This window comes from Misgurnus anguillicaudatus, chromosome 12 (genome assembly GCF_027580225.2).
Source record: "Misgurnus anguillicaudatus chromosome 12, ASM2758022v2, whole genome shotgun sequence".
Taxonomy (NCBI): Eukaryota; Metazoa; Chordata; class Actinopteri; order Cypriniformes; family Cobitidae; genus Misgurnus; species Misgurnus anguillicaudatus.
In genome coordinates this window covers 23,276,654-23,299,306 of record NC_073348.2, presented here as the reverse complement: position 1 = coordinate 23,299,306, position 22,653 = coordinate 23,276,654, and the positions used below count along the sequence as shown (strand labels likewise).

General features: G+C 35.5%; 1 protein-coding gene across 3 annotated transcripts; it reads left to right on the top strand.

Annotated features, from left to right (window-relative positions):
* The first annotated feature begins 893 nt into the window (after positions 1 to 893).
* kcnip3b (Kv channel interacting protein 3b, calsenilin) lies at positions 894 to 22,201 on the top strand. 3 transcript variants are annotated; one of them, XM_055208695.2, is made up of 9 exons: positions 894 to 1,031; positions 7,883 to 8,063; positions 19,460 to 19,584; positions 19,662 to 19,731; positions 19,806 to 19,876; positions 20,004 to 20,111; positions 20,195 to 20,299; positions 20,372 to 20,434; positions 21,148 to 22,201. In XM_055208695.2, exons 1-9 carry the CDS (start codon positions 1,026 to 1,028, stop codon positions 21,244 to 21,246), a joined length of 828 nt encoding a protein of 275 aa, XP_055064670.2. In that variant the 5' UTR covers positions 894 to 1,025; the 3' UTR covers positions 21,247 to 22,201. The 3 variants fall into 3 exon arrangements, with proteins under 3 accessions (XP_055064670.2, XP_055064672.1, XP_055064673.1); XM_055208697.2 differs by having other exon boundaries at positions 21,052 to 22,201; XM_055208698.2 differs by lacking the exons at positions 894 to 1,031; positions 7,883 to 8,063 and adding an exon at positions 15,238 to 17,023 and having other exon boundaries at positions 21,052 to 22,201.
* Positions 22,202 to 22,653: the final 452 nt, after the last annotated feature.

Here is a 22,653-nt window from a genome sequence, read left to right as displayed (position 1 = left end):
TTTAAAACAGCTTGAACACATTATTTACAAAATAAATCTATATTTATTTTTTAAAAATATATTTTTTATATTGGTTCAAAAACCAAACTCTTCCGATAAATCCACTTTGACTACTTTTGGTAAAAACGTGTTTTTGACAAGATGAAAACCACTATTTTCTGTTACAAACGTTCACATATAGCATCTTTAGGTTATTAACATTAAATTCAAATAATTCGATTTTTTTAAAGATTTATTATATAAACTGATTATTTTTTACATAAAATGCAATAAATCCATGACAAGTTTTTTTTTTCAAAATGCTATAAATCTATTGAATCAATATATAAATGTGCATTCATGTTTGCCATGTCCTATTTATTTAGTTGACTAGTGGAATATACTGATTAAAAAATAAACATTAATGGCATTAATCAAAATTAAGATTCTGTGTGTATTCAACGCGCCGCCATTGTTGTTTACAATGCGTGGAATGGTGCGCTGTGATTTGTTGAGCGGATTTATTGCATTCCGCAAAGAAGGAGAACTGGTGTTTATCGCGTTTTGTGGGAAAAATGGAGAAAAAATGACAGAATAGCACGGGGGATATTGGATTTCGCGTAAAATTAAGAATTTACTTTTTAATACTGACCAGATACAATACTGATTTTGGAGGTAACTCATTTTTTAAAATGTCGTTTATCGCGTTATGGAACCAAACGTATATAATATACCGATACATATAATTCAGATAACCGACAGTGAACAACACACCGAGTAACTAAAAACACAATGTAATCGTCACAGGCATCTCTCTCTCTCTCTCTCTCTCTCTCTCTCTCTCTCTCTCTCTCTCTCTCTCTCTCTCTCTCTCTCTCTCTCTCTCTCTCTCTCTCCTTTCTGTCACTAGAGAGCAAGCAGCAATGTTTCTCTGATTCACATCTGTCTGCAGATCCATCTGGCGGGAGACGATAAATGAAAGAACGGCTAAACATCGGAGGATTACTCTACTCTCATCCAGCTACATAAACAACCAGCTTAGCATCATGCAGGTACTGCTATACACTTAATTTCTACCTAAAACCAAATGCAATGTATATTCAATGTATGTATAATTATTTTGAGTTGTCTCTTTTCCAATCAAAATGAATGTATTAATTAAAAAATTCTCAATTTTTTGTCTATAATCTGATTTAGTGTCATCCGTGCCATTTACTTGAGAGTTTTTAGAAACTTGAAGGCATTTAGAAATAGAAAAGTGTGTGTGCATGTGTTAAGTAAAGAGTCTTTGGTAAAGCCCTAGGCCTTTTTCATTTTCGCAATTTGTTGGATAGTCACTTAAAACCAGTAATCTTATTATTATGTAACACTGTGCCTTTGTTCAGACTACTTTAGGACAGCCTGTGTCTTAATTTGATATCATGCCCTTGATGTCCCTTGGCTAATGTAATTGAAGAGATTTTTGAGAAAACAGGGAAAAGGGCCAAAGCCAATTTTCACTTTCTCTGCTCCATTTGAAATGTTGTTTAGTCTTTATGCTTCTGTATGCAGTAACAGAATGGTTTGTGTACTGTATAAAAACTGTATATACTGTACACTAACAAACATAGGAATTGAACTATTCATTTTATAAAGTTTTCTTGTTAATACTGATATTTTTGGTGACAATCACTGTGTGTAACTCTTGAAACAATTAGTACTGTTAACAAAAATTGGTTGGGAATGGCAAATTCAGTCATAAAGCTGACAGCGCAGTCAAATACTGTAAATCTCCAAGACGTAATTTTTTTAATTCTGTTTTGTCCTGGTTCAGCTCAATGCAGCATCTCTTGGGATTATTCCTAGCCCACCTTCTTCCCCCAGCACCACCTGCCTAGATCTGCTACCGGGGTTTACTTACTTATTTGCAACGTATTCTCATTTCCTGTAATTATGTCCATGTTTCAGTAAAAGCTTTTACTTTACAGCAGCAGCGTAGATCGAAAGCTCGTGTACTTTATTATTTTGTACCTTGTCCTAAGATGAAATTTTGAAAATTATGCATTTTTGATGTTGTTTATTTTGACTCTTACTTTTTTAAAGCAAGTACTCCAAAGCATTGATGTCTTTTACACTTGCTCGAAAAATAAGGAGTTCTGTTTCTTTTTTAGTTCTTCAAAAGTGAGATGTGGATTCGACTGAGGGCCTCAGAGTTTGAATCAATGTAATGTTGGCTCTGTATGGTGGCAGAGGGAGGAAACTGTGATAAGTTTCAAACGCAACAGAACTGTTTAATATTTCAGTGAATGTTCTGCCTAGATATAAACAAAAAAATATAATAAAAAAACGTAACAAAAAGTATTATACTCTTTGGACTCAAAAAATATGTCAGAAGAAACAGCCCTAGGGCAACAGCATTAGACAGACAGAGAAATCAAAGTCAGGATCAAATGATAACAGTGGTGGGATTAGGACTGTGTACATGTGTACAATATTAATATGTTTTGAAAGTATAAGTACTTTTTCTATTGTGGACTGATTATTTTCAGCATTGTTATTTTCAGACTGACTACATTCATTTGTGGTTTTGTTTGGATGCATTTTGGAATTAGCATCCCATACTCAGTGGCTGTTTACAATCTTTTTAATGTCCTTGATAAAGATATTGTGTATTTTTTTAAGCTTTTTAATCTGGTAACCCTACAACCCTAACCAAAGAATCTTCTCAGTGGTGATAGTGCTCTAGTTTTTGATTGGTTAATGCTGTTCTAGGATCTGATAAGCTTTGGGTGACCAGATGTTCCCATTTTCCAGGGACAGTCATAAAAACTTTTAAAAGGATTTGGTCCTGTTGTTTATCCATAGATAATAACAAATAAGATTTCTATGATATTTTGACCAAACTAGGAAATTCAGATATAGTGCTGCTTTAGATCCTGTTGGTATAATCTGCTTGGTAAATGGTGCTCTAGAATATATTTATCTACAGTTGCTTTAGGCCCCATGCCCACTGGATTTTGTCTGCAGTCGGTGTATGAGTAGTAGATGAAATCCTACCTCTTCGATAGATCATTCAGAATGTCATGGGGGGGTTTTCGACCACAGCTAACAAGATGGTCACTGGGGTCCCTCAGGGATCAGTGCTTGGTCCACTCCTTTTCTCCATCTACACAACATCCTTAGAGCCTATCATACATGCGCATGGCTTATCCTACCACTGTTATGCCGATGACACCCATATCTACTTCTTATTTCACCCAGATGATCAGCACGCATTACAGCCTGTATAGAAGAAATTTTAGGTAGTATGAAGTAACCAGTGGGTAGCACTGTTGCCTTACAGCAAGAAGGTCTGCCGTTTGAGCCCTGGCTAGGGCAGGTGGCCTTTCTGTGTGCATGTTCTCCCTGTGTCTTTGCATGTACTCCAGGTACTCCAGTTTCCTCCCACAGGCCAAAAACATGCAAGGCAAATTTGAGATGCCAAATTGTCCCTCCCCCAACCTGTGTATGGATCAACTTGTCTGAATAAAACTTGTGTATGGATTAACTGGTTCTCTCCATGAATATAGCCGTAGATGCTGGAATGGTGTAAAGAAATAAAAGGAAGAAGTATGAAGAAACACCACCTTTCACCTTTTTCAATCTTCTTTACTACTCCCTGCTGATGAAAGGATCTTCCAAATGGTCCGGCCAATTGCAACATTCAAAAAACAATTAAAAACATATATTGTTTTATGAATGCTTTACAAGTAGATGTTGTCTGCTCTTCTATCTTCATAAAAAACTAACTATCTCTCTCTCAACAGGCATGATATTAGAAATGTGAAAACTACTAACTTAGTATAAGTACTTCTTGTATTATTGCCTCCATATGACAAATGGTGCTATGGTTGTGCAAGTTCTCCCACTTTACTTGGCAAACGCAGTGCAGTCAGTCATTTACAGTATGCATATATTCACTCATCCCACAAAGCAAACAATGTTTTGAAAGTTCTCTCAGGGAGAGAAGTCAAGACAGAGAGAAATGAATCTAATTGAGGGTGTTGAAGGGATGAAAAATTGACTTCTCTGTTGTTATGAATGCAACAATGAATCTACAACTTTTATTATCAAGAGTCGCAGTCACTCTCAACAATATCACATAAATATTTTGCCGCTCTTTGCTCCCATGTACCAGCACAATGTTACAGGTTCAACTTTTCTGGTATTCCTGCAGGGATATCAAGGGCTGTTTGTATTGAAGGTGCCATATGTGGTTGTTTGTGACAGGTTGAACAACCACAGTGGTCAGACAAGGGATTAATTGGTGGTTGCTATATCGGCACTTCTTACCGTACATGATACACTCGACTGCCTCTTCACGGTTGTATTAATAATGGAGCAGGTGTCACGAACTGTAGGTGACAGCATGACATTCCAGCACAAATACGCACGACAACAAATCGCTGTATAACACACAAATACACAGTCAAAAAATACACAAGTAAGTATTGCCCTACCCAACTAATTTACTGCTGGTGGGTTATATAATATTCCCAATTGGCGGTCTAAGCAGGTGTGTAGGCAATCATGTTAGTTCGTTTAAGCATTTACTCTCAAACTATGTGTCCTTTTAAGGAAGTGAATACAAATATGTGTAGTTTTTCATGACTATTGAGAGATGTTAAATTATTTAGTGACGTTCTGAATGTTTATAACAAATCTTTGTGTCTTTTCATACACGGTCAGATAAAAATGGTCAGAAAATGGTCTCCAGCTGTCACTGAGCTGGGATCTTTTCAAAAAGTACACATTTGCACCAAGAGTTCATATTAGTACATTAGAGGTACATACTGCTACCAAATGTATTTATATATGCACCGAAATGGTACATATTAAAACCTTTTAAAGGGCACCTATTCACGTTTACATTTCCTTTGGTATATAAGTGTGTGTTAGTACATTAATGATATGCAAACATATCCGAATGTAAACAATGACGCGAGTTATCGTCTCGAACATGAATCAATTTTCTTAGACTACAACAAACACGCGGATTGTAGGCAACAGTTTACCGACTTTATCATAATTCCTCCCGCTTTGACTTACTGTACAGTCTGTAAGTTAACTCCTGTCGGCATTGCATTGTGAGTGAATCTTTCAAACATGGTAAGGAGCATCACGTTTCTAGCTGACGTCAGAGGTATTCAGGCCAATCACAATGTACAGATTAGCTGGCCAATAAGGGACACAGCGCTTTTCAAATCATGAATTTTGTACAAAATTCCTTTGTTTCAGGAAGACAGGGAAATCTGGAGCTACAAAAATGTACGGTATGTTGAAAATAATGTTTTTTTAACCATAAGCCACGTGAACACATTGTCAGTGTTGGGGGTAACGCATTACAAGAAATGCGCATTACGTAATAATATTACTTTTCGGAAAGTAACCAGTAAAGTAACGCATTACTTTATAAATGTACACATTAATATTTTAGTTATTTAAAAAAAAATAATGCGAGTTACTTTTTAGTTTAATAAATTCAATTTAAAAATAAAATAATGTACTGAATTAAACTGAACATATTAACATAGAATTATGCACTCTGTGTGCCTGAGCGGGAACAGTTTGAGTCAGAAACGGAGATGGCAGGCCAGAGCTTTACATTTTTGCGATCATAAAAAAAACCTGCAAGGCTTGAAAGAGATCAAGCCTCAGCCAAGTAAGAAAACGTAACTTAAAAGTAACGTAAGCATTACTTTCCGTGAAAAGTAACTAAGTAACGCAATTAGTTACTTTTTTGGGGAGTAACTTAATATTGTAATGCATTACTTTTAAAAGTAACTTTCCCCAACACCGCACATTGTATTATACCAAATACACAAAATAACGTTGTTTTTAGCAATGAAATAGGTCCCCTTTAAAAGGGTACTGCCCCAGTGACAGCCAGAGACCCTTATTTGACCATTTTTCTGACAGGAAGCAAAAAAATTGTCTGGCCTTTCCATGATATCTTGTTGTATTCATAAACAATAGCTCATACACATACAAGTGAACTTTCACAAATATGTGCATTTCTATGAGGATTTGAGGATTTTCTTTTCTTTTCTTTTTAACTTTTCAGCTATCCTCAGACACTTGTACGTTTTTTTCTTTTCTATGTGAGTCTCACCTTACACAACTTTGAAGTATGATGCATTTATCTTTTGCTGGTGTTAGACTTGTCTGTATATTAATATCCCTTGCAAAAAAAGTATTTTATATGCTGTTAAGCACAGTTAGATACCTTGTTGTATAACACCGCATATGATATTTCAAGTCACTAAAATGCAGAGTTTGGCTGGAACATTTATTTTGTGTGGTCTTAACCTTTTTACTGATTTAAGGGTTTTCAATCACAGGAATTCGGTTTATTTGTAACTTTTTAAGGTGTTCTGTTACTCATATTAATCATGTATTCTATACGCTGGGTTGTTTCAACCCATTGCTGGGTCAAACATTTTCTGGGTTAATTTAACCCGGTGGTTCTCAAAATTTTTTGCATGCACCCCCCTTGTGGAGGGTGAAGTGGCAGCCACTGACTTCTTTTTCGAGGGTGCACAATGCGAACATGTCATTTCAAAATATGTATTTGGCGCGTCATGTAAACTTATGTGCATCACGTGTCTTGTCAAAATAAGTGCCTGCTGCAGACGCTTCGAAGGGATTTATAATTAAAAAGACGCTTGCGTTTGCCAGATACTCGCATAATCTCATGTGGTATCAGAGTTTAGTGTTAAATTAGTGTCTTGCGAGTACTTTGTGAACGTGAGCGTGTCTTTTATCATAAACTATTTTGACGCGTGTGCAGCAGGCACTTATTTTGAAATGACAAATGATGCATATGATTCATATGATGCAACGAATACATATTTTGACATGACGAGCCACACACATGACACTTCGAACACATATTTTGAATTCGCGCCCCTTGGAAGAGAAGTCACCACCGTTACTGGTAGGGTGCATCCCTCCGTGGCCAAACACACAAGAAAATTTATGACATAAAGCGATCTTAAACTTTGAATTTCTATTAAAACATATTAAGTTATATCTTTTAAGGTAAAAAATTTATGATAAATTAATGTGTCATATAAAACTGCCCCCCCCCAGCATCATCATGCACCCCTTAAAGGCGGGGTGCATGATTTTTGAAAAACACTTTGGATAATGGAATCGGGCCAAGGACCAAAACACACTTGTAGCCAATCAGCAGTAAGGGGTGTGTCTACTAACGGACAACATTGCCTGGGTTGGGTATGTGTGGGGCGGGTCTATCAAAAGAAGGTTTAGATTCTATTGGGGTAGGGGCGTGTTTGTTTAGGTGATTTTAAATGTCAACATTGGCTTTCAGAAATCATGCACCCCGCCTTTAAGGCGGGTGTAAAGCATTAAGTGTAAAGAATTATTTTTTTAGAGTCGAAAAAGATGTCTTAGTTTTTGGCCAAAAGTTTGATAATGCTTGGTTGTTTCATCCCATGGTTCAGTAAAATATAGACAAACTTGAAAGTTAACTTAAAAATGTCCTTATCTGACCCAACCATGCTCAAAACAACCTAGCATTTCTGGATAAACCAACATGGGTTCATTTAAACCCAGTGGTTCGTCTACATTTGATCCAACCATACAGCAACTCAGCATTTTTCTAGACTATGAGGAATGTCTGCTCCCATCTGTCTATGCTCTTACTGCATTTTTAATATAACCTCAACTCGATACCCTCTTAAAATGCCTTACAATGGGAAATGGCACACAAGTGCATCCCCACTGAGGAAGCAACCTGACTCTCCTGCAGTTAGAAATCTCTCACAGCTCCTCGTAGAGTTTTTAATTCAATCCCCTGCCTTAAACCTCACTTTTACGACCTGCCCTTTTAATGAGTTCCCACATTGTTGTTGTGCCGCAGGCAGATGGACAGAAAGGTGTGGACGGAGGTCTCCGGCCTGATGCCAGCGGTCAAAACGGAGACCCCAGCAGACAGAGGGACGACGGGGGGAAGTGGCAGAAGCCGCGCATCTCTCGCAAGTCCCTTAGGAAATGCTGTCTGGTCAATTGGATCATCGCCAGCAGAGCGCCACAGGGCTCAAGTATGATTCTGGAGAACCCCGAAAATGTTTTCATCTGAAACACATGGAGTCAGAGAGGAGAGGTTTAGTATAGCATTTAAAGAGGACCTATTGTCTGATTCACGTTTTTAAATTTTCTTTGGTGTGTAAGTGTGTATAAGTATGTAAACGATATGCTAAAGGTACAACCCCAAAGTAAACAATGACGTAAGTTATCTTCTCCAACATAAATCTCTTTTTTTGGACTACAACAAACACACGGATTGTAGGCAACAGTTTACTTCCTGGGATTGGTGATGTAGACAAGACCGAAATTATCATAATTCCTCCCGCTTCGGACTCACAGCCTGTAAATTAACTCCTAAAAGCAACCGAATCTTTCAAACATGGTAAGGAGCGTCACATTTCCTGCTGACATCAGAGGAATTCAGGCCAATCGCAACGTACAGATTATCTGGCCAATCAGGGACACAGAGCTTTTCAAATCCATGTGTTTCAGGAAGAGAGTGAAATCTGGAGCTAACTGTATGCGCTATGTGAAAAATAATGTGTTTTTTAACCATAAACCACACAAACACATTGTATTATACTAAATTCACAAAATAACAATGTTTTTTAGCAATGAAATAGGTGCTCTTTAAAAATATGTGACCATGTGAAATGCAGGCTAAAGTCATATAATCCAATTATTGATCTTACATTGATTTCAATTTTTGACATGACCTTACTCAGTCAACATTAAAGATATCAAGGTTACATTATGTAGAATGATTATAACATTAAATCACAAAAAATGACTATCTACAAATCACATGCATGCTTAGGTGATTTTATGCATACATGCGTAAAATGTACATGTCAGCCATTTTTTTTCTATTTCTTAACTTGCAAACAAAGACAGGAAGCTTTTTAAGTGCTTTTTAAATTACGTGCATGATTTATGCATATTTAACACATTGTTATTCTGCCACAAAGCACTATAAAAAAAATGCACAAGCATATCAGCTCATAAATTGACTAAGCGAGTGATTTTTTTATGTCATCTAAAAAGCTTTATTGCTGTTCTTCATCAACAGTACATAAAATGTACACAAACTAAATTACACAGTCAACATTTTAGAGAAAACTGAGTTTCCCACCTGTAATGTCATTTAGTGCTGGCGTACATGTGCGCACATTGTAAATAAAATCAAGACGTGCCCCGAAGGCAGCATGTATATACTATGTTCTATATTTTATATAATGTAAACTGAATACTGTGCTTTATATAGTGCATGATGCATTGCCCAAGCTTATTTTTAAAACAGAGTCACTGCTTCCATATGTCCTACTTGTGCCATATTTTATCATCATTTTCATCATTACTTTCACACTCAATGCATTCATCTTTCCACTCCAATATTATACCCGCCATCAATATTGTAGTGTAGTTTTAGTCAATCATCTTTGTCTACGGACTGGGAGATGTTTTTAGGTTTGTAGGTCTTTAATATGTAAGTTGTGTCAGATGCAGTCTGTTCAGGGGCTGTTTAAGGGGACAGCATGTGTCTGTGCCACAACATCCGCTGTAAATAATTGACAAAGCACCTCTGTGTATGCAGGCAGTGAATAATGTGCGTGTGTGTGCATCTGCAGAGCTGAGACCCCATCAGCACTCAGCACTTCTCATACTTCCCTTTCTGTTGCTATATTCAGGCAAGCCATTAGCTTGGACTGTTCACAAAACATAATCACTCCTTAATTTGATTTGTTTGCTTCAATGCTTTATGCAATCATTTTGTATGCATTTCAAATATGCAGTCATTCAATGCATAAACAAGTTACAGATTTAATGGTGATCCTATTCCTATTTGACGTTCCCTGGACATGTGACCAAAACATACTGCTGAATCAGTTCTCGTGAAACAAACCAGCTGTCATTGTGCAGCAGTAAATGATGTATAACTGGAGGATAATTATTTAACATTTTGAATATTATCGTACTACTTAAGTGTTTTAAAAAGGGTATTAAAAATGATCTTTTTGCAATCCAAGCATAGCCTCACTCCCTGTTATAGTGAAATTGGGGATTATATTGAATGAAGCGCTGTACATTTCACAATTGCTATAATCCTCTAAAACCATTATTAAGGCATAAAATCTCCATTTAAATGCTTTAACTGTGACAGGACATTGCTAGAAAATGGACTTATTGTAATTTGCGAATACTTTGTATTTTTAAGAAATATTACGGCTGCACAAGACTTATTTTTCTACTTTCAGGTGGTTTGAAAAAATATAATCGGCTTTTCCATGCATTTAAAATGAATCAGAAATAGATGAATTCATCTTGCATTGTGTTTAGTACTGTTAATAGATGCCAATAGATGGCAGTATGCTTTTCGAAATGTGACCCGTAAAGTTTCTGTACCTTTACCTTAGGATGTGATTGTAGTAAAATTTTGCACAATTTAATACTTAATAATGTGTGATAATTCACCTTTAGCAATGACATATAGAATAAGTGCCTATGAACAATATTACATTTGTAAAAACAAGCAAAAATGACATTAGCCATAAGGCATTTCTAATGAAATCCTATGGGGGCAAACCATTAGAGATTAAAAGAATCAGAAGTGTGCAGGAGTTTTTGTTAAAGCAATTATTTTGTATCAATTCACCAGCAGATGTAGGCATGTGTATAAACATGATGCAATATGCTGTAATTTCTTGTGACGTACAGCAATAGGACAACCAATGAACTCAAAATGTTACTTTTACTGATTCTCTCTTTTAAATGTTTCTTACTGATCACTTTTCAGGAAACATTTTAAAACCCTATAAAGGGGACATAAAAATCTAATAAGTCATAGATAATTTTTAAGCAGAAAAAAAATAATTCAATTGTAAACACCTAAACATATATTTTTTCAACTAAAATGCTCTCACTTCAAGTGAAAATTTAAGTTGATAAAGTTTAATTTTTTATGGTGTTACCAATTGAAGTAATTTTTAGGTTATTCTTCTAATTCACTGTAAAAACTTTCTGCAAAAAAATACAGTATTGCTGCAATTTAAAAATACTTTGCTGCCTTAAATTTTTTTGTTAAATCAAGTCATGTCAACAGAGATGAGTTGTCACAATTTATAAAATATAGTTTAGAAAAGTCAACTTAATTTTATGAGTTATAGCAACTCTCCTGTAGTTATAACAACTCATCTCTAGTAATGATAAATAATAGTAAGTTGAAATGACTTGTAAATCCGAGTTGATTCAACAAAAAATTTTAAGGCAGCAAAATATTTTTTACAGTGTTGGTATTACTGGCAACTAGCTGCCAGTAACTTACTGTAGATTTTACCTTTATGTTATTTACTGGCAACAGTTTGTTCAAAATTAAATGAACAAACATTTTCAGTCTTTATCTTTTACAGTAAGTTACTGGCAACCAGCTGCATAATAACAGCAATTTTTATACAATTTTTAAAAATCTACTTTAGTAATTTATTAATTTACATTTTTTTAGCAAAATAGTAATTTTTAAAAATGTCTTCACCTTAAAGTAAGGTTTTACTTTACATTGATAACATTTGATTTTTTTTTAACTGTTTCAAGTTAAAATATTTTTTTAGATCCAACTTTCATTCTTTTACAGTGTATCCCTTTAGTTACATTACATGTTACAACTATCTTACAGCTTCCCTACTGTATATAAAGGAAACTGTAAACCGAGAGACTCCGACAAATAGTCCCTTATGTCTGATGTATCATGCTGAAACCATAATGCTGTTTCAGCAACAAGGCCATTAAATTAAGAGCTACACTGAATTTTAATCACTTTTATGGAGACGCTCCCTTGAGATAATATTTCACATTTATACACACTATAATGACTCCACAATGCAGCACAAATAAATGAATCATGCACGACTGCACGTTAATGGATTGGCATCGGGTGTAGATACTTAATGTATGTAATTTATATGTACATTTAGTCTGTATTTACAGTTTTTGCCTATTGCTTACACACTTTTTGCTAAATTTGGCTCATTATGTCAAAACTCTACACACAAGCCACACAGACATAGCACTTGGAGATTAACAACTCACATCCATGCCAAAATGAAACACTGCAATCAAAACTTAGCACTCCTTTCTAAAAATGAAATTCTTGTAACAAAACCATACACACAAGCACCATTTGAATTACTCTTTCATATCACCAGCAACACACTGATCCGCTTTATATATAACACTGCAGTCTTTGTGGTTTTATTTTTATCGTAAATTTCTTAGACTCAGTCTTTAGTAAAACTCAAAAGTAGATTTATTTAAAGATATATTTATTTGTTTAAATTTATTCAGTAATCAAACAAGAGTTTTTACCCTAAAAAAAAAACATTCTTAAAGAAATAAAGAAAAATAGAACCACAAGTCATCACATTTAACCACAAAACAAAAGTAAAAAAAAAAAAAAACTGGATAAACTGCTATTGTGGGGAAAAACACACTTGTTTTGTGTTTGTGTGCGCATGTATGTGTGTGGTGGGGGCCTGGGGGGTCTTATGGATCCCTCCTTCTGTTCGGATCTGGCCACAAGACCTCGTCGACATCACAGGCGACATATACTTCACAGCACTACTCATTTTTGAATAGTACTGTACAGTAATACTGTAATATGATACAGAATCATGTGACACATACAGTAGGTACAGTAGTAGAAACTTGAAGATATACCTGTTCTCCAGTCGGAATGTTCTTAGTATTGACGCTACTGTGTAGCGACTGAGGTTAGGGTGGACTCTTTGCCCAGCCTCCCTCATAGATAGGCCATGATTTATGACATGGTCCACCAGAGTAGCCCTGATGTCATTCGATACACGTCTCCGCACTGGTCCTCGTCTTTGTCCTCTTCCATGTCCATGTTTACGTCCAACTCCTCTCTCTCTTTGTCCTCCTCTTACTCTTACTCGCATTGCCTCCATGCTTGCAAAGTTCTCAGAATGTCTTACCTGAGGCCTATTTGTAGTGCTAAGACTCGGACCGATTGGTGTTCTGTTTTCTGTACAAGTGTATTCAGGTGTGTATGTAAGTGCCTATAATTGCCAGATGACTTTTGCATTTTGACCAGAGTGTTTTCCCAATGATAATAGGTGATTTCGTTTTTGAAAAATGTGTCTAATGTAAGAAAACGTGTGTAGTGTTTCGCAATAAGTGTGCTACAGAATTGCAAACAAAGTGCAAAGTTGACAATGTGTTTAAGCTATGGTTACACTGTGTTTAAGCATATGTTACAAGAAGTTTAGGTATTGAGGCTTTGGTCTAAGCATTCGGATTTAGTGTGTAAGCAATAGGCAAAAACTGTAATGCCACACTATATAAAATGTGTAAGACTGTAAGACCTTACTGGGCATTCTTACAGTAATATACTGTGAAAAGTTTTGTCAGCTAGTTACAGTAAAACCTTCTTACAATATTCTAGTGTACTGGTTGTTTACAGTTATTTACCCTACAGTGCAAAGTTCAGTAAGGGTTAACTGTGTGTGTGTGTGTGTGTGTGTGTGTGTGTGTGTGTGTGTGTGTGTGTGTGTGTGTGTGTGTGTGTGTGTGTGTGTGTGTGTGTGTGTGTGTGTGTGTGTGTGTGTGTGTTAGATCAGTAATATTAACTTGTGAATAATAGACAGAGTTAGTTTCACAGTAAACTTTAAAGCTACTGCACTGCCATTCACCTATCGATTTTTGTCCTTATTGCTCCTTGATGCATATCCCCAGTATAAACGCATGCATTAATAAGTGCAAACTCATTGTCTTTTCCATCGTGCACTCAGGCTGATGGGTAAAGTTTTTCATGAAATCAATACAATAAGTCTATCTGTATTTAAAATTAAGGAGCGCTATTTTCATATTGATAGAAACATGTTTGGTACATTTTTACATTGAATTAAATAACAGAATCAATTCAGATTCAGTTTATTTTCCTACTGTATTAATAGCCAACACTCCTGGGATGTCACTTGGTGACCCAGGTCATATGCTGTAAGGGGACGTGCACACCAAAGTGTTAACGCTTGCAGTCGGCGTATGTTTTCAAATGTTTCCAATGGAAGCCCCGTGCTTTTATAAAACGGCAGCAGCTGGAAAGGTTTTTCCGCGCTGAGAGCTAAAAAATCTTCAGCTTTGGGGAAAAAGGTTAGCTCATCAATGTTACTTTTCATTCAGGAGGGGTGGGACAAATATCACAACAACCGGCACATTGTACAATGACTGATAAACAAAACAGAAGTATGGCGCCCAGCATCAGCCTGCCGTTTTCAGCCATGTTTAAATAAAAAAAATTCACTTATATAGGTTGTTTCTACCTAGTCTTACAAAGTTTCATGATATAGTCACATACATTTTTGATTCTTTTTTCGTGGTATTATCACAAATTTCCGCGTTTTTTGTGATCGTATAACGAATTCCTGTTTTCGTGTGATTATCACGTATTGGTTACTCAACTGCTTTTTCCTATTTTCAAACCATTGACCCTTCGGTTTAGGGTTAGATTTGGTGCTTGCATTAGAATGTCACTTTGTGTATTGGTTTATACTATTTTTTTCTGATTTCTTTTTTTATATGTTAACTGGCATTAGGGTTAGGGTTGGGTTTGTCATTTTATGTAAATCTAACCCTAAACCGAAGCGACAATGGTAAGAAAATAGAACAAAACAGTTGAGTAACCAATACGTGATAATCACACGAAAATAGGAATTCGTTATACGATCACGAAAAAACTCGGAAATTCGTGATAATATCACGAAAAAAGAATCAAAAACTAACTTAAGAAACAAATTTCTTAAGACTGGGCTGGTTGTTTGAACATAATTATGTGTCGTCTGTGTGTGTACACAACTAACCTGTAATGGTAAAAATCTGCCTACTCTTTTTTTTTAATCCCCATAAAACCTCAACAGTCACATGGTACAAGCTGTTGGTGTTTTCTGAGCAAAATGACATCACTTTGCGCAGGCCCCACCCATAACCATCCAAAGACCACAGTTACACTGTAAAAATTAATATGCTGGATTTACTTAAAAATATAGTGCATAATTTTTGCATCCACTTTTTTAAGTAAGTTTTACTTGAAATTTTTTGCAGTTGCATAAATTGCTTAAAATTCCATGTAATACTTGCCCAAAAATGGATGCTAAAATGATGCAATATATTTTTAAGTAAATCCAGCCTTTTATTTTTTTTGTGTAGGTGATACGTTTAAATCTTTTTTACATAATTCATTTCCACACATTCATTTTGAACTAAAAAGGTGCTTGTCTTATTAAAAACGTTATATGCAGGTCATTTGCATTTAAAGAGACACACACACAAAGCAGCGCTTTTCCTGAACACCCAAAAATGGGTCTTTTCAACATGGCATATTAAATAATGTAGACCTGAAACTTTACAGGCCATACTGGAGACTAATATTACATTTTGAAAAATTAACCTTTAAAAGAAAAATGTGTGTCCACTGAATGGACATGACACTTAAAATCCCAATTTTCCGGTAAACTTGCGATAGTTGCTTAACGAATTGCAACACACTGGGCCAGCTAACCAATCTTAGCATACTGCGTATTTCTGAGGGAACTCAACTTCCCATTTTTAGCAAGTAAAATAAAGGAAAAATATGGAAAAATAATGCATTTTTTTACCAAAGCATGAGCATGTCACAGTGCACCCCATAAACACAATCAAACAGCTGGTTTACTACCCCTTTACGACACCCAAAATTCAACCTGCTGTTTGATTGATTTCATGTGAGATTCTAATGGATATTTCTGGTCTAAACTGTATTTGGGCAGCTGTTCAAAAGAGCTGCAACTTATAAACGTTCAAAATCACTTTCATGCACGGTAGAGCCATAAAGGCAAGCGGTCATAATGCTCTTCCGCTAATGCATAACAACCTAAGAGCATGTTAAGTAGATTGAAGCCCTCATGTTGGGATTCCTTATGATAGCTTTCATAGATGTTTTGCATGCTGAGGATAGACATTACTAGAGAAGTTTATATTTGGACCATAGTCTATAGCATTTTCAATTTTCAGCCACTTTAAATAACTTGCAGATGGCTTGTGATAACTAATGCATTATACAATATAATATCTAACAATTCAGTAATGCATGTTCAAATGTTTAAAACATTATATAGCTACTGGTTTGCATGCATACAGTAATATATGTTATAAAATGTTGACTTATTAAGTTACTTTAAAGTGTTGTTGTTGTTGCCTTTATAGTGTTATGCAGATAATGATGATAAAGCGAAATGTTACTTTGTATCAAATGAGAGATGAGAGGGTGATGGAATGGCAGGAGAAAGGAGCCGCTGACCTGACCTGCTAATAAAAATGCTCACTTATTATGGCTGGCTCATCATTGTGCATTATTGCTATAGAGAGAGAAGAGGGAGTGTCCATGTTGTGAGATGAGATTCGCTCTGTACTTCTTATGGAGGATAAGGTCTGGGGATGACCACGACTCGCTTGTCTTTGGAGACCAAAGCCACAAGAGGTTTCTATCTGGTTGTTATGGATTTACACATATGAGGACATAACTTTGGGATTTTCAAATAGTGATTTTTCAATGTGTTTATTTATTTATTTGCGAAAGCAAAACTTTGTGGTTAACAATTAAGTTTTGATGTCTATCTGCATCAGTCAGTGGTTTTAGTGTTTTGGGAATCGCTTCGGGAATGGACCCTGGAATATTGAGGAACTTGTTGCTATAGAGTAATCGGAAGAAACATTGTCCAAACAAAATGATGAAAACACAGAGAAAAAAATAGCTCTGAAAATCGCTTACTGAAATTCAGCATGACCTCTTGACCTTATCCGAAAGAAATTCGGTAACTTCCAGAGATGGCCATTCAGGGCATGGAACTGTTTGCAGTAGCTGTAGTGATGCTTCTGTTTTTTATAATGCTTAAACAGTTTGGCATCTGGGAGCCACTGGGATTGGATGGTAAGAGGAACATTGTGGCTTTAACGTGTTGCGCTTTTTGACTTTAAAAAAAAAGAAAAGTGCCATTGTTTTAACTTAATGTAGTTGCGTTGATTCAATATTACAATATTTATTGGCTGTATTGACTTTTATCATTAAGTTATTTCAACGCTGTCTCACGGGAGTTTGTGCATGTTTTATGAGTTTGCTAATTCATGCGTAGATTCATACATAGATTCACACGTAGATTTTTGTGTGATTTGCTTTGACCCCTGTGACTTTGGGGTTAGGTGCGGGGTTACACTGCAAAAAATCACTTTCTTAGTATTTTTGTCTTGTTTTCAGTATGAATATCAAAAAATTCTTAAATTAAGATGTATTTCCTTGATGAGCAAATGACCTAAGAAAATAAGTCTAGTTTTTAGACAAAACATATAAAATTTAAGCGAATTTGTGCTTAAAACAAGCATAAAAAAATCTGACAATGGAATAAAAAAATGTAAGTAAAGTAAATTCAAGAAAAATTTCATATTCCATTGGCAGATTTTTTTGCTTGTCTTGAGCACAAATTCACTTAAATTTTATATGTTTTTATATTATATATTTTGTATTATATTATTTAATATTATTTAATATTATTATATTATATATTTTTTCATTTAAGAATTTTTAGATATTTCTATTGAAAACAAGACAAAAATACTAAGTAAGAAAGTCAATGTTTTGCAGTGTACACAGTGTAAATCTTAGTATTTTTGTCTTAATTGTTTTCAGTAAAAATATCTTAAAATCTTAAATTAAGATGCTTTTTTGTGATGAGCAAAACGACCCAAGAAAATAAGTCTAGTTTTTAGACCAAAAATATAAACTTTATGTGTTTTTTTGCATAAAACAAACAAAAATTCTGCTAATGGTGTAAAAAAACACTAAATTCAAGAAAAATTCAAGAACAAATTGCTTACCCCATTGGCGAAAATTTGATATTTTCGGTCTAAAAACTAGACTTATTTTCTTGGGTCGTTTTGCTCATCAAGAAAATTCATTTAAATTAAAAAAAATAGAAAATTTTATGAAAATAAGACAAAAAATACTATGATTTTTTTTCTTCAAAAACCATAGGTTGGGTTTTGTTGTTGTTGGTTTTTTCATGAGAATCGTACGTTTTTGCACGATTAACTTAGTATGAATTAGCCAACTCGTAATATATGTACGAATTCTCGTGTGATCAGGCTGGTTATTTATTAAAAAGTGTTACTTGATACAATTCACAACCATTTTGAGGTCAACAGACATTTTTACAGTGGTCAGTTGTGTTGCTCTTATTTATGCTACAATGTCAAACTACTAATATATGTACTCCAAGTGTCACTGGGGCGTTACCTTTACAAAAAGTACAGCTTTGTACCTAAAGAGATCATATTAGTATTGCACGATACATACTGTATCTGTACCTAATGGTTTAGGACATTATAACACTGCAAAAAAATCATTTTCAAGAAATATTTTTGTCTTGTTTTCAGGAAAAATGTCTAAAATTCTTAAATTAAGATGCTTTTTCTTGATGAGCAAAACGACCCAAGAAAATAAGTCTAGTTTTTAGACCAAAAAATATCAAATCTAAGTGATTTTGTGCATAAAACAAGCAAAAAAATCTGCCAATGGGGTACGCAATTTTTTCTTGAATTTTTCTTGAATTTAGTGTTTGTTTGTTTTTTGCTTACCCCATTAGCAGAATTTTTGTTTGTTTATGCACAAAATCACTTAAATTTGATATTTTTGTCTTAAAACTAGACTTATTTCCTTAGGTCGTTTTGCTCATCAAGAAAAAGCATCTTAATTTAAGAATTTTTTGATATTTTTACTGAAAACAAGACAAAAATACTAATACTTTTTTCTTAAAAATCATTTTTGGCAGTGAAAGGGTACTGCCACAATGACAGGTAGGGCACAACAGTGTATGTATATGCTAAAACTAAAAAAACATTTTGTATTTTACAAAACATGAACTGTTTATACCAACAAAAGTAGAAATGGCTTCTTAAAGTTACTTCAGGTCTCTAGTGTAGAATTCACAGATAGAGAAGACAATAACATTTTGTTATGAGGCAACACATTTATGTAATGTCGCGCAATCTAGGTGCAACCCAAATAATATATTATTCTCCACTGGTATGTTTTATATCCTCTCTGAATCTTTTTTCTTCTTATTTTCTTCTTTCATGCCACATAGATGGTGAGTAAATCTTTAATAGGGCCCACAGAACCCTTATTTGTGTCCCTATCTATTTTCCTTCCCTTCTAGCTTACATCATCTCTTTTATTTGCCTCCTCCCCAACTCCTGTGGTTCTCCAAAACACCCTTCACCTCCTCTGTGCTGTACCTGGTTCCCTCCTAAAAGAAACCGAGTCATTCCACCTCCACACCTTCTCCTCCTCTGTCCTTTCTCTATCTAACAGAGAGTTTTGACTGTGATCTGGAGTTGTCCATGGTGAGACATCAGCCCGAGGGTCTCGACCAGTTGCAAGCTCAGACCAAGTTCACAAGGAAGGAGCTTCAGTCGCTGTACAGAGGCTTTAAAAACGTGAGATCAGGACCTGTGAATTTTGCATAAGTTACAGACAGTGATGGTAACAGTTTTTGTCTTGTCTGTATAAACAGGAGTGCCCCAGTGGATTGGTGGATGAGGAGACCTTTAAATCGATCTATTCCCAGTTCTTCCCTCAAGGAGGTGGGGTAGTGTTCGATGTTGCATTTTTATTGAATAATATGCGCATAATCTTGTTAACAATAAATCTTTTTCAGATGCAACCACATATGCACATTTCCTTTTCAATGCATTCGACATGGACCGAAATGGCTCAATACGCTTTGAGGTACTGTAAAGGACACTGTATGGATCTAAAAATCGAAACTAATGCTAGCTAGTTTGTGTTATTTTATGCAAGCACTGTCTCCCATTAACTAAGAATATAAAGCATTTGAATGCATGTGTTTTGGCAGGACTTTGTAATTGGCCTCTCTGTTCTACTTCGAGGCTCTGTGACAGAGAAACTGAGATGGGCCTTTAACCTGTACGATATAAATAAAGATGGATACATCACTAGAGAAGTATAAAGATTCATTAACTGACTGATCATTCATTTATTAAAACATATGCATCTTTGCAATTTACATACAGTTACTTTCTACAGGAAATGCTGGCTATCATAAAGTCCATTTATGATTTGATGGGCAGCTACACGTATCCCAGTGTAAGAGAGTATGCTGCATTTGAACATGTGGAGATATTCTTCCAGGTATCAATCTTTGAGTATTCCCATGTCTTGATTTATGAATAAAATGTGCCTGAAACCACCTTTGTTTTCCAGAAGATGGACCGAAATCGAGATGGTCTGGTCACTATTGATGAATTCATAGAGACGTGTCAGAGGGTAAGTGAGCTGAGCATTTAAAGGAAAACACCACAGTTGTTCAATATTTTACTATGTTTTTACCTCAACTTAGACGAATTAATACATACTTATCTTTTTTCAATGCGTACACTGAATCTTTGTACAGCGCGTCGTGAATGTATTAGCATTTAGCCTGGCCCGATTCATTCCTTAGGATCCAAACAGGGATCAATTTAGAAGTCACCAAAAACTTATTGTGTGCCACCATACTTACTCGTGTAACAGTCTTTAAATAGGGAAAACATGGAAGTGTTTGGTGGCTTCTAAATTCATCCCTGTTGGATCCTAAGGAATGCATGGGGCTAGCCTAAATGCTAACACATTCATGACGCGCTGTACAAAGATTACATGCACACATTGAAAAAAGATAGGTATGTATTTATTTGTCTAAGTTGAAGTAAGAACATAGTAAATTTTGTTTTTATGCCTTTTATACAAGTACCTGAGCTTGATAAATGTCATAATTCAATTGACTGATGTTGAATGATGTCACTGTGCGACAGCAAGACATGTTCAATTCTGTCTCTAACATTAGCATTAAACTGTGAGTAACTGTCTATGACTGACGGACTTTTATCTGAACGTCGTTTCATTAGGACGAGAACATTATGAGCTCCATGCAGCTGTTTGAGAATGTCATCTAAAGCTCTGCGTGAAGTCTGGGAATGATCCTTGTTTCTTTTCCACATCAGATCTCAGCATCGCTCTATTATTCCTCAACTGCTCCACAGGGACTCTTCAGATTTGTTCCTAACACATCGTCTGTTGCATGTGCATTCCACTTTGATTGATCGTATTGAATGTTATATGAGACATCTGTGAATATGTCTACACTGATTCTTAAAGCTGTATTCTGTAACTGTTTGCGTTAAAAATAAAAAATATTGAAGAGCTCAGATGCAAAAACCTCTGTGTCTGCTTTTATATCAGATTCTTAATGGATTCTGCCAAAAAAGGGTATTACTGAAATACCTGAGGTTATGATTACGTGTATCTGAATCTAAAGTATTGGATGAACGTATAATACGTGCCGAGAGCATTCGGTTAATTTCATGATCTCATGTGGCGCTTAGCGGCTTTTGCATCTGAGCTCCTCAATAATTGAGCAACCGCATAAACAATCAGTTTTGAGTCTCCTAACCTTACCATGATTCACTACGGTAAGTTTACAATAATGATTTATAAATTGATCTGTTAAAGAGGCAAAAGTGGCAGATTGCAGCTTTATAGCGACACTTGACTTTTTTTGAAAATATGCTTATTTTCCAGCTCAGTTGGACATTTGATTTTTGCCTTTTTGGAATCTATTTAGCTGATATGACCGTCATGATCGGGTCTGGCGCTAGCACTTTTGGCATAGTTTGGGATAATCCGTTGAATCTGATTAGACCATTGGCATCGCGCTTAAAAATAACCAGAGTTTCAAAAATGTTTATGAAATGATATTACGCACTGCCCAAAAATAGGCCCTTGTTATTGAAAGTTACCAAGGGGACTGTTTTCGGGCAGTGCGTAATATCATTGAGCCTCATGCAGCCATGTTACAACAGCAAAGTCCTTGATTATTACGCCAGAATCAGAGTATAGTTCCTAGACATATCTGCCTAGAAAATCACACCTTTTAATTTTCTGTCAGTCTTAGTACACGATGTAACTACAGAGGAGTCAAGTTTTAAATAGGAAAAATATCAAAACTCTTTGGATATTTTTTGGCGTGTGCTGGTGGTCTGGTCGGATTCAATTGATTATGCTAAGCTGTGCTGGGGGTGGTACCTCCAGACCCGGAGATCGGCTGAGTGGATTCCGGGGGGGTGGAAATCAAGTTTTTAACTCTAGGAGAGCTGGAAAATTAGCATTTTTTTTTTTAAGTGGAGTGTCCCTTTAAGCATTCGAGACATTTAAAATACATTTATGTACAGTATGTATATATATATAGCTATATTATTAAACTGGATGTATGATTGCAGCCTAGATGAATGACATTTTGCATGTTTTTTGCTCAATGTCTGACCTTTGGTTATTTATATAAGAAATAAAGACATTTGTGAATGATTTTATGGTTTTAGAACGTGTACATGTACAAAGCGTTGCTATTGTGATAACTGTGTATGTTCTTCATTTCTTAACTTATCAGAAAAACATGATAAGAAATTTTAAAATGTTTCAGGGTGATTCAAACGGGACACATCATGAAAATC

Coding starts and splice junctions, on each gene's coding strand:
- kcnip3b (XM_055208695.2), top strand. Junction 8,064..19,459: donor CAGAGCGCCACAGGGCTCAA/GTATGATTCTGG, acceptor TCTATCTAACAG/AGAGTTTTGACTGTGATCTG. Junction 19,585..19,661: donor TGTACAGAGGCTTTAAAAAC/GTGAGATCAGGA, acceptor CTGTATAAACAG/GAGTGCCCCAGTGGATTGGT.